This window comes from Pundamilia nyererei, unplaced genomic scaffold, assembly GCF_000239375.1.
Source record: "Pundamilia nyererei isolate P.nyererei 1_Seehausen unplaced genomic scaffold, PunNye1.0 scaffold00116, whole genome shotgun sequence".
NCBI lineage: Eukaryota > Metazoa > Chordata > Actinopteri > Cichliformes > Cichlidae > Pundamilia > Pundamilia nyererei.
Genome location: NW_005187517.1, coordinates 1,682,660 through 1,695,605, shown reverse-complemented (window position 1 = coordinate 1,695,605; position 12,946 = coordinate 1,682,660). Strand labels below are relative to the sequence as shown.

The 12,946-nt window shown below is 42.2% G+C and overlaps 1 protein-coding gene across 6 annotated transcripts in view; it reads right to left on the bottom strand.

Moving 5' to 3' along the window:
* tns2a (tensin 2a) overlaps nt 1–12,946 on the bottom strand; it is a 64,301-nt gene that overhangs the window by 15,627 nt on the left and 35,728 nt on the right. For 5 of the 6 annotated variants that reach the window (XM_005742049.2, XM_005742050.2, XM_005742052.1 and 2 more), the window contains exons 4-10: nt 6,195–6,233; nt 5,746–5,787; nt 4,289–4,338; nt 3,795–3,978; nt 3,456–3,506; nt 3,247–3,369; nt 1,381–1,445 (exon numbers count right to left, since the gene is read on the bottom strand). In XM_005742049.2, the coding sequence (XP_005742106.1) occupies nt 1,381–1,445; nt 3,247–3,369; nt 3,456–3,506; nt 3,795–3,978; nt 4,289–4,338; nt 5,746–5,787; nt 6,195–6,233 (554 nt within the window). The remainder of the gene's footprint in view (nt 1–1,380; nt 1,446–3,246; nt 3,370–3,455; nt 3,507–3,794; nt 3,979–4,288; nt 4,339–5,745; nt 5,788–6,194; nt 6,234–12,946) is intronic. The other variant, XM_005742051.2, reaches the window with a different exon arrangement.

The window sequence follows — 12,946 nt, the reverse complement described above, 5'->3', positions numbered from 1 at the left end:
ACACACACACACACACACACACACACACACACACACACACACACTTTTAGCCAACAATTTCCATCATGGGACTTGCACCAGACTCTCTAGATGCCAGAAAGTACATGGAGAGGATACAGCTGGCATTGGCCACAGGATAAACCAGTTTCCACTGTTCCTGTGCAAAATCCGGAGGGCTTCATTTATCAAATGACTTATCATCCAAGTCTGAATGGAAATCTTTGTCCTGCACGTACATAAACCTGCACACATCAGCCTCACTGCTGGAATATGTTTAAAAGCATTTTAGGTTATGCATGTTTGAGTAGCTGAATTTAAGCCGAACATGTTTTTGCTCGTTGCTTCAAACTTCAAGTGCTGACGCATCGATGCTCCGATAATATTGCTCGTTGGGTACAAGCCTCCACTGCATGCGCTGCAGTCTATTATACCTGAGCCCAAACAAAGAACGATACGGCAAAGTATTGCGATATTTTATGTTGCGATTTTATATCGATAGAGATACCAAATATTGACATTTAATTGAATACATTAAAATATTCTTAGTATAATATGAATCAGAGGGCACCAAAACCCTCAGATAATGTTAGTCGAGCAAACGTGGACTGACTGCAGTTGCTCAGAGACATTACGAGCACAACTCGAGGGGACTCGACTTTAACCGGCTGTCGGCTGGTTGTATTCTGTTATATTCTTAGAAAACGTGAAGGATGAAGAGCACAAATGTGATAATTACATGTGGCTTTCTGTCCATGTAAACAACATGATATATGTGATCTTTAACCATTTATCACAGTTAATTGCTGTATCATCACAAACAGACTGCATGTAATAGCCAGCTTGTTCCCATTCAATTGCAGACTGATAACAGACCAGTAGCAGACGGACTCCGACTTATGGCAAGATTTATGGCATGTTTTAGGTTTTATAATTTACAGTTGAATAAAGGTTATAAATAGCAATACTGCAAAACTTGCAATAATGTTAAACATTGCAATAATATCAAATCATGAGGGACGTGCGGTGGTAATCTGTCACAATCACAATACTGGATCACCCTAGTCTGGGCCACAACATCCTAAAGGTAAAACTAAACAACCAAAACAAAGCAAGTGTTTCATGCAGCGGAGCATATCAGTCATTGCAGCCCCTGCACATGATCTCTTTCCCCCCAAATGGAAACCAGGACAGCACTCTTGATTGGAACATCTGGGAGCACAACAACACTGACCACTTTTAGACTGTTTTAACTGTGTTTGTTTGCTCTTGGGAACTGAACGTAAACAGTTCCCAAGAGCAGACAGTCTTTAACACATTAAATGTGCAGATACTCTGATTGATTGCTCTGATTGTCTCTGACATTAACAAACACATACTCACCCTGCAGAGATCTTGCTGTAGTGCATGTAGGCTGCGATAATGACGCCAGTTTTACCTTTGTTACCCTGTAAGAGGGAGAGGAGAGGACAAAGAAATGATGACGATGTGCTGATCTCACCCTCAGGTGTTATGGACAGCTCATTTTCACGCTTTATAAGACCAGATGGTTTTAACAGATTTTTCATAGAAAAAAAAAAAGAGGAGCAAAGCAGAAGAGCAGGACACATGGGAGTGTCACGGCGAGATGTGAAAAAGGCTGCTTGACTTCAAATTAAAAAGCTCCCTGTGGTGTTTTTTTCACACTGGTTGCTCTTTACTTCCTGACACATTCCAAAGACATTCCAGCTCCGAATTCCTGAAGTGACCCTTCCAGATCCCAGTAGGGAGGCTGCACCTCCACACGCTGAGCACAAATTAAAGCTTGTTTTGCACAGCAGATCTCTCAGCGGAGGACGTTTCATTGACAACAACTTGTTTATTCACGTCCCTGGCGTGATCTGCAGCTGGCAAAGGATTGCTTGTAGCTGGAATGTTCTGGAAAGTTGGCAGACCACAGAAGTAGTCTGGTTTTAGGATTTCAATTCTCCTGACCAAAACCAATAAATAAAACATCTAGACGAGGTCTGGGAGCTCAGACACCACCAGCATTAGCTGGTGACTGTTCAGTAATGGTCCAAGCGTTCAAATCACCACCTCTCTTCTGATTGGACGATGGAAAGGAGTCTCTAAACGATGTGCAAAGGCGTGGAAGTTAAATGTCAGGATGACAGAGTTTGATCTTAATTGCATGGTTAATTTTTTTACCATGGGTGGAAGGAGCTTATTGAATTATATGGTGCACTCTGCAATTTTGGTTCTAGTCAAGTTGTGTGAACAGCAGTATCTAATAAAGTGTTCTTTACGGAGCAATTATGTCTGATTAAACATGCACAAGCAAGCAAGAGAAATACTAAACTGTAACGTCACATGCCCAAAGGTCAGCTAGCCATTTGTTTCTATAATATTGCTGCTCACAGTTTCACAGGCTTGTTTCAGGCATCTGGTAGTGTTGGGATCCGATACTGCTAAGTATAATTTGGATATGCTTCACTTCACTATTTCATCTTTATACTACTTCACACTTCTAGAATGGTACGCTACAGTAGAAAACGTTTTCCTTTTATTCATTAAATTAATTTGCTGAATCCTAATACTAGCTGCTGGTTGAGATTTTAGAATTCACAAATGCTGCTGATTTATAAATGTGGTGCACATGGATGGTAAGACCCAAGGTTTCTCCTTGAACATAACCCAAAGCATCACACTGCCTCCACCAGCTTGCTTTCTTCCCATAATGCATCCTGGTGAATTGTGATCACCAGGTAAGTGACACACCTGAGCATCCACGCTGATGTCAAAGAAATGTGATTCATCAGACCAGCCCACCTTCTTCCATTGCTCCAATGGAAGAAGGTGGGCTGGAATGGGCTGGACTTCTACTCCACATGCTGTAATGATACATAAGTTCTGATGCTCACGTGTCCATTGTTGTGCTTTCTGAGGTGGACCGGGGTCAGCACACAGACCCTGTCTGGTCTGCAGCTATGCAGCCCCATACACAACAAACAGTGATGCCCTGTCTATTCTGACACGTGTCTAACAGGATCAGCAGTAAATCTTTTGACAATTTGAGCAACTGTAGCGGATCTGTTGGGTCAGATCACATGAGCCAGCCTTCACTCCCAGCATGCATCAGTGAGCCCTGATATTTTGCAAGCTTGTTTGGAAACATCAGTCATTACAGACACGTCGCATGTGCCTGTTTTAAAGCCTGGGAAATGGTGTGATGTCCGTCTGAGGAACCTCAGAGGGCCCCTAAAGTCTGACCTTGCAGTGTAAGACCACCACGTGCTGGGGGTCAGAGTTCAACCAGTTCTCCATGGCCTTGCATATGGCACAGATCTTATCCAGCGGTGGGGCGTGGAGGTCGGGCCAGCCAAAGTCGTGGACCTGATGGTGGGTGGAGACGGGAGAAGCAGATTAAATGAACGTTTCTGAAGTGAATTCTTAACCTGAAGAATTACAGGAAGTCCTACCTTTGGGTTCAGTCGGGTGATATCGTGGCGCCTTTCAGAAAGATTCAGGAGCTGAAAACAGAAAGGTTTGTTTTTTTTATATCATCACTACACTGCATCACAGTAACAAGCTGTCATCGCTATTATTTTATTATGGGCGTGACAGAAAAAAACAAACAGACTGCTTATTTGTGGGTTTCTATTTTGTCGCTTCCTGTGGCTATATGCCAAAGTGTATTGTGCAACAATGCTTCAAATGTATTTAGCTGAATGCTCCCAGGAGTAAACAATGTCTTGCAAAGGCTTCTGTACTTACGGTATAACTCAGCTGATGAGTGTAATGCATTTCTCTTCACTCACCAGAAACTTTTCCTGGTGTTTGGACTTGAGCATGGCAGCCACCTCCTTCAGGTTCAGCCGGTATCTCTGCTCTTCCAGCTTCGGAGGGAAGAAGACGGAGATGATCCTCTCGGTGATGTAGGTGAGGTCAAAGTCGTAGTTTCGTTCCATCACTCGCTCCATCACACGGTCCACGCTGAAACTCCTGGAGGAACCGAAAAGAGACAGCAGGGGTCAGTGGGTTGTTTGTGGTAGCTTAGCACAGACCCTGAGACGCACTCTGAAGAAGCTCCTAACTGGATGAATGGAGAGAAACCATCACGTAAGAGAGAAACTGGGTAGTGCTTCACAAGCAGGTCACGCAATAAAAACGTTTGTCTAAGGAACAGGTATAAGATGGTGCAAGTTTCAGAGCAAGCGGAGCGTTGTGCCAGTGTAGAGACATTATTTGCATTTGTATTTAATGATTTCTGTAGAAACTTCCCCAACGTGGAAAATGAATGAAATGGTGTTACCTTGGCAGGGTGTTTCTCTGTTTGGTGTAGGTTAAAGATTTGGTGGATCCCTGTAGAAAAAACAAATATGCAATAAGACACAGTCAAAGCTCATCTATACCTCATTACCACTTTAACAATGATGTACTTTGGGCCCTTTTTGATAATGATAACAAATGAGCAAGTTACTTATCTGTCCACATTGGATATGGACTACCCTCAAGTCCCTGAAGTTTGCCTTTCAGGCCTCCTTTGAAAGCTTGTTCATCTCTTCTCTCACAGTAAACTGGACACTCTCTAGTCAATCTTGTACACAGTAAGTTAAGTAAATTATAATAAATTAAGATGTCAAATCATGTCATCGCATTGACCTGTGCATTGTTTTAATGTTCCACTGGAGATATAATTTACACTGAGATAAAACGGCAGAGAGCAAAGGTATGGCATTAAAGTTGTGGAACCACGATCCTCCTTCAAGATTTCAGCCTAAAGGCAGGGCGATCGTGGCTCAAGAGTTGGGAGTTCGCCTTGTAATCTGAAGGTTGCTGGTTCGAGCCCCGGCTTGGACGTTGTGTGCTTGGGCAAGACACTTCACCCGTTGCCTACTGGTGGTGGTCAGAGGGCCCGGTGGCGCCAGTGTCCGGCAGCCTCGCCTCTGTCAGTGCGCCCCAGGGTGGCTGTGGCTACAATGTAGCTTGCCATCACCAGTGTGTGTGTGTGAATGGGTGGATGACTGGATATGTAAAGTGCTTTGGGGTCCTTAGGGACTAGTAAAGCGCTATATAAATACAGGCCATTTAAAGCGAACAGCTCCAGAACATAGACTGTACATAAAAGACGGTCACAACCACAGTGATTTCAGTCATTGGTTAGTGAGAGGTTTTGTTGCTGTGAACCTTTTGTTCTATTGTTGACCAATAATGTTACAAAATAAACATAATGTTTTATACATTACATATAATATGTTGCCACGGGTTTCTCTAGAACCAGACTTCTTCTTGAGACCAAAGCCCCTTGATCGCTCTTTAGGTTTAAGGCACTTACCATGTTTTATTTACAGTCTATGGGATGAATTTAAAAAAATCTAATATGCAGATTATTATTAACCCTTTCTTGTTCTGAGGCACTTTGATCCTTTGTTTGCACATTTACAAAGCTAAAATATGTCACGATGAAGAAGTAGGTTAAATCTGCCCAACACACTAGTTCTTTAAGGGATAAATCACTTTGAGCTCAATTACATACTTCATGGCCTTTAGTAAAGTATCTGCCATCGCTCTCTCTTCGGTTTGTTTAGTATGTGATAAATCAAAATGAGTGAAGCCACAAACTTTTTATTCCTTGACAGGTTTGGACATTGCCCAGACAGACAGCTTGATACTGGCGGCGTGTAGGAAAAAGGGGGAAGATACAGAGCGAAAAAGCATGAGGGTTATGAGGAGGACGAGGAGAGAGCATGGAGGTCAAAGTATGCTCACCAGGTGTTGGATGTGTCGAGAAGGAGCCGTCCCTCTACGCTGCTGGATGTGAGGAAGGAGCGGTGATAGGATGAAGGTGAAGTGAACGAAAGCGAGAAGAAGAGGGGCAAAGGGAGGAGGTTGAAAGGAGGTGAGAGTGGGGAGAAAGGGGAGAGAAGAGGAGGCAATACAGAGGAAGGAAAGGAGAGTTAATTAAACAAACAGACTCCCTAATATGTAAACATTACTACTTCCTACATCAACTCTTTTTTTTTTTCCTCTTGTGGACTGAAATCCCACAGAGCTCGAGGAATGAGCACTAACTGGGCTGAGGGCTCGGCTTCCCAAAAGGAATTCAGCAAGAGGAAACCATACAGTGGTTTTGGGGAGCCATGCCTCCTAACTATGGACAGACAGGGTGGGAAAAGTTTATTTTGAGGAAAAGAAATGAGGAAATGGAGGGGACTTACCAGATCATTGGAGGGAGCTGGGGTGCATGCAGAGGTCACCTAGAACACACAAATGCAGACACATCTGAATACATGAATGACACACATGCCCACACACACACACACACACACACACACACACACACACACACACACACACACACACACACACACACACACACACACACACACAAAGAGGATAAAAAAGCAACAAAACCAAACATCCTTTTCGCTTGAGGACAGAGTGATGAGGTCGGACGTGGGAAGCAATTGCTTCCTAAAACAAGATGATAGGGAGGAAAATCCACAAATAAAACTGAGAAGCCGTTAAGTAGAAGCTGGAAGGTTTACGATGATACAGTCCACTCATACACAGCATCTGTATTTAATATGAAGATTAAGCTGCGACATGATTAGTCCCATGACTGCAAGGCTATGTTGCCCATCAAGCTCTACACTTACATTTCCATTTTGGTTTTTGCAAATTACAAACAAAGACATAATGAAGGTTTGTGAAAAGTATTAAAATTGTACTCGAGAAGATGTAACGTGCATCACACTCAAGATCCACACAATTAAAATCCTATTTAACATTCTCACAGTCAGTTATATACCGATCAAACACAACATTATGGCCGCTGACGGATGACATGACTAACACTGATTATCTCTTCATCATGGCACCTGTTAGTGGGTGGGATATAACAGGGAGCAAGTAAGCACTTTGTCCTCAATGTTGATGTCTTAGAAGCAGGAAAAACAGACAAATGTAAGGATCTGAGCAGTGGTCACTGACTGCAGTGTTTAGTGTCTATCACAAGTGGTCCAACGAAGGAACATTGGTAAACCAATAACAGGGTGATGGGTGGCCAAGGCTCACTGATGCATATGGGGAGTGAAGGTTGGTGCACGTGGTCCAATTTGAGCTACTGTAGCTCAAATTGCTGAAAGAAATAACAAATAAAAATGCTGGTTCTGATAAAAAGGCATCAGATTATACAGTGTATCACAGTTTGTTGCGTATGTGGCTGCGTAGCTGTAGACCAGTCCATGCTACAACCTGTCCACCACTAAAGGCACCATCAATGGGCACGTGGGCATTCGAACTAATGCAAAGGAAGAAGGTTGCCTGTGTGATGATCTGGTCTGCCACAAAGCAGAAATAGCTTGAGAAGCACACCAATGAGTCTGAGGTGTTGAGTCCATGCCTCGATTGGTTTAGGGCTGTTTTGGCAGCATAAAGGGGACAAACACAACATTAGGCCATGTTATGTTTGATTGGTATATGGTGTCTTCTTGCCAAGATCTCACTCAACAAGGCCTTTAGAAAAAAACAAAAAACAAAAGGAAAAAGGTTGCACATGGTTTTGGGATCGTTTTGCTGACTCACAGACTGGGCAGCAGGTATATATCCAAAGGTTTGGCACAACTTCACCTACTTCCAAGGGACATGGCGAAAGATAAAGAGCTGGTGGAAAGAAGAGTTTGTGTTAAAAATAAAAAAGTAGACTCCAGAAAAAAATCAAATAAACCAATCACCCATTAACGCATAAATAGGCTGAACAATCAGCATTCAAGGGGATGATGCTTGCTGGCTGGTTAAACCAAAGGGTCTGGACTGACTCATTACAGATTTAAAGATGTTTAAAGAATCCTCACGAAACGGCAACTTATGAAAAAAGGTAAAACATTAGGGTTCAGGTTGTTAGAGCTTCACATGATTGCCCAACAACAACTGTGATATAACCTACATAGCCTACAAGGTAATTTTGAATTTGGGTCTTGCATAAATTACCAATACACTTAAAATCATCTAAAGACCCTATAAGTGGCAAGATTATTTATGTAAAAAGCTTTATTAATAAAATATATATATATTGTGTCCTCTCAAAGGCTACGTTCACATTGCAGGTCTTAATGCTCAATTCCGATTTTTTTGATCAAATCTGATTTTTTTGTCTGCTCGTTCACACAACAAATAAAATGCGACAGCAAACGCGCTCTAGTGTGAACGCTCAAAGCGGCCCGCATGCGCAAAAAGAAGTTTAGACCCAGAGCAAACAATATTGTTTGACTGCTGGCCCTTAATATAAAGACTTCGGACTTTACGTTTCCCAGTTTTTGCTTTAGGTTATTTTGTTATTTACATAATAATGTAGATAACCTAATAATTATCCTTATTGCTGTTTTAGAGGAGCGGTGCTTCAAAGGATAGTTGCAGATTCCTGTCAGAATCTGCAGATTATACAGTATAAATAAAATGTTCACGTTTCTCCAACATTATCTTCCCAACAGTTTCACTGACATCTACGCTGGACGCCCAGGAAGCGTTCGCGATGTCTTCTCGGGCGCTTCTCCGGCGCTGATAATTTGTGTCAGTGACTTAAAAGACGGATTTAATGCGACATGACCGTTCAAACAGCAGTCGCTTTCTAAAACATCGGATATGTATTGGATTCAGTACCACATACGAAAGTGACCCAGATCGGATTTGAAAATATCGGATTTGTGCCGTTCACACTGTCATACCATGATCGGATATGGGTCGCATAGGGTCAAAAAAATCGGATTTGATGCGCTTTCGCCTGCAGTGTGAACGTAGCCATAAAAGGAAATAAACAATACAGAAGTTCTATTTAAAGGAATGATTGCAAGACATTTTAATGAAAAACACTGTAGCTCATCTTTATTCTTTATAGGTATTAAAGCTGTTAAGCCCAGTCAAAGAGATATCAGTTTTATCAGGAACAAGAGAGAGCTATTGTGGATATTCCATTTAAAGAGTTTATTTCCAACAGGTATGAATGAGGATCTATTTATTAATAAGTTTCTATAATTTACTCATTTTTGTTTTTATGTCTCTAAACATGTTTTTGACATTGATTTTATATATTTATAGTTTGTTAATTGTGAGGTGAGTTGGACTGGATGGACTGGTTCTTATATAGCACTTTTCTACTCTTCTGAGCACTCAAAGCGCTTTACACAACTTGTGCATTCACCCATTCAGACAAGCACTTTTTCTTTGTGCTTTCTAACTAGCATTCACACGCCGATGGATGCATCGGAGAGCAATTTGTATCTTGCCCAAGGATATTTGGCATACAGACTAGGTGAAGCCAGGAATCGAACCACCAACCTTCCGATCAGTAGATGACCTGCTAAGGTGATCAAATTCTTGCTTTTCACTAGTAACATTTTTTACGACTGGATGTTAACTAGTGAGCAAGCAGCTTAGTACATTATTTAATGGCTATAACTAAACAAACAAACAAACAAACAGAAAAGCTAGACTGAAAAACTAAAGCATGCTAAAGAGGTACGAGCGAGAGCCTGCTGACAGACTACATCACATTTTGGTATAGGGATAAATCTACCAACAGAGCCTTCCTGCTATTATAAGAACATCTCCCTCCAAGATCCCTGTGTGAGTCCACTTTATTATCAAGGATCATCCAGCACATAATCTCTTCTCCTTATTAGCACCAGGCAGGCTGGAACCGCAACGGTTGTTATTGCCGAGCCATCATGCTCCTCAGCCGACGTTGTGGTCAATTACTTATGAGAAATAAAACTGAAACTCAGCTGTGCCTCAGAAAGGTTTCATTATGATGAGAAGGTGTCTCTGACCATCGTGATGAGGCAAAACTGTTTTGCAATCTTAGAGAAGAAATAATGTCAACAGGACTTTGGATCCTTAATCAACAACAAACCAACTCGGTATTCTTGTGAAAGAACATGTAACTGCCCAAAAGTCCCACATTTTAATCAGGTGTTTAAATGTATTAACCACGACTGGGAGAACTGCCCGTCCTATTTTAAGATCACTGATATCACGCAGGATGCAAAGACAAAACCAATGCACATGATAAACACAGCACAAGATCGAGATGTCCTTGAGTTCCGAGTAATTACAAGAACAACTCGTTTTTGAGAGTGTGTTTACAAAATGTGAAGCATGTGCAAACGCGAAGCCAGATATCCTGGCTACACAGCTGGAGGAGCACTGAGACAGAAACGCACACACACTTGGAATGACACATCCGATTCCCATGTCTGTTATGGGCCTACAGGTCAATGAACTGTGACCAAAGGAAGCAGGGGCTGAACAGCAGCCCTAATGAAGGGGGCTGAGGGCCACAGTCAAGCTTACGTAACGTACGACAACACGTGTGCACGCACACACATACGCAAAAGGCAATGTTCCACCGAAAGAGCCCTTTTTGGACTGTTTATTTGGACACAGGAAAAGGGCAAGGGCTTGTGTATATCTCATTGTGCACAAAGGGGAAGTTACACAGGCCCTGAACCCAGGGGGCGTGTCACCACAGTGACTATGTGCTGTGGAGTTTGTGTTAGGCGTTCTTTCTTTAGAATAAAGTGCAGTCTCTTAGTGTTGCCTGTGTGTGACACAGACATCAGCAGGAAGGCAGAGGAGCAGACAATGAGCTAAATTGAGGGACAACGTTGTTTGATAAGTTGCAGGAAACTGGTTCAGGTTTAACATCGGCTATCAAATGACTAACTGGACAATGTTCCTGTATGACTCACTCTAAGAATTAATGTTTCTTTTCCATGTCCACAGGGGACTGAATCTCAGATCTTTTCCTGTGTACTTTTTTAAAGCTGAGTCTGAACCCACTGCATCAAAAGGCAGAGTTTGGGCTGGGCCAGGATCTAATTTCTCTTAATTCCCTCTGGCTGGTGAAGGTCAGTTTCATTTTAAAAGAGTCTTTTTTCCCGTTTTTTTCTCCCCCAACTAGAGCAAGCGAAGCAGCACATTTTCTACTGTGTGGTCCATTCTGCTATTCTTAAATAACACAAAACAGTCTTCTTACAGCCCCAGTCAAATATATCTTTGGCTCTCACATGGAAGAGAAATGATTCTTTTCACATGTTATCAAATTCTCTTTTCGGGACATATTCTAAAGCGTTTAAGATAGACACTGCCTGCATTCATTTCTACATCCCTTCCTTTGGGTGTGGGTTTGAACTCAGAGTCAACGTTCAGGGCTCAAAATTTAGGCTCCTATGAAAAAAACAAAACAAGCGCCATATCTGAAAATCTTAAAAATCTAGTTCATACGTCGGCCATTTTTTTTAGATACAGGGCTGAATAAGAAGATCTGAGATCTGTCCTCTCACACAACTCTTCCATAAATTTCTTCCTGTTGATGGATATGGATGTTAGTATTTGTTTTTAGATGAATGGATGTAAACAGTAAAAATAATCTGTTAATATATTCTATCCATTCCTCCTCTTTTGCTTCTCGTGGGGGAGCTGGAGCCTATCTCAGCAGCCAGGTACACCTTGGACAGTCTATTACAGGGCTAACACAACCATTCACACCTATGGGCAATTTCGAATCACCAGTTAACCTAACCCCACTAACTGCATGTCTTTGGACTGTGGGAGGAAGCCAGAGCACCTGAGAGAACCCCTACAGACACGGAGAGAAGATCCAAACTCCACACAGACAGATTCTGGTTGAATGGTGATTCAAACCCAGGACCTGTGAGGCAACAGTGCCAATCACTGCACCACCGTGCCCTATTACAAATTACTTTATTTTTTTGAATAAGTGCAGGGCTTGCAAAATCGCTAGCCCGACGTCCCAGGGCTAGTGATATTTCCAGTCGGGCTACCAAAATCTATCTCAGCCCTGCCCGTCGGGCTATCATAGGAAGTAAAAATATATGACAATGCCTTTGCTTTCTTTCAAATGTAGCTGAGTAATTAGCTGAGTCCTCATCAAAGAACAGTGCTCTTTAATGAATGCAGCACATAACTTTACATCGTAGAGGTAACAGGGAGACATATTGAGTTATCAGATAGCCGTCTTAACTATATTCTAACTCTACAATTTCCCGACTGCACTTTCCTCTTATTTCACGACACCACCCTCTAGTGGTGCAATATGGTATAGTCAGACAGGACACAACATCACTCACTAGCTTACTCTTCAAACGTGGCACGTGAAATCTCCCGCAGCAAGCTTAAACGTGCTAGAGGTTGACTGCGCGGAGAATTAAAAAAAAAAAATCTCTGGCATGTGTAAAGACAGATGGATTTACGCAGGTATTTTAGTTCTGCTGAGCCAAAAAAGACAGGTCAGGATGAAGAAGGGACAGGCAAAGAAAGGCCTACCACAAAGCGGAAAAGTTATGATAAATCAGATTACGAGGCAAAAAGAAAGCACAGTTTTTTGGATTCATGGACAAAAGAATTTCTGTGGCTGGAATATGACAAGGTAAATAACATGATGTTCTGCCGGGTGTGTCGTGAGTTTCCCTCTATTGTTGAGTCGACAAGCGCCTTTGTTACTGGGACCAGTAATTTTAGGAAAGACCCCATCAGAACTCATGAGAAATCTCTGCATCACAAGAAATGCATTGGTGCTCAGTCTGCAGCATCTTTCCCAGAACAAACACCAATTGCAAAAACCATACTAAAAATAAACCAAGCACAACAAGAAGTCCTGAAAAAGCTGTTTAGAACTGCGTACTATGTGGCAAAGAGTGAACTACCACTGGCAAAATTTAGCAGTCTTTGCAAACTTCAGAAAGCAAATGGCCTAGATCTTGGTTCCACTTACCTCAATGACCATGCTTGCAGAGAGTTTATTGGAGCAATAGCACAAACTTCAAGAGACCAGATTGAAAAGGAAATTCAAGAAAGCAGGTTCTTATCCATTCTTTCAGATGGCAGTACAGACACTGGTATAATAGAACAGGAGTTGGTTCACGTCAGGTATGTGAGGGATAATGGTGAC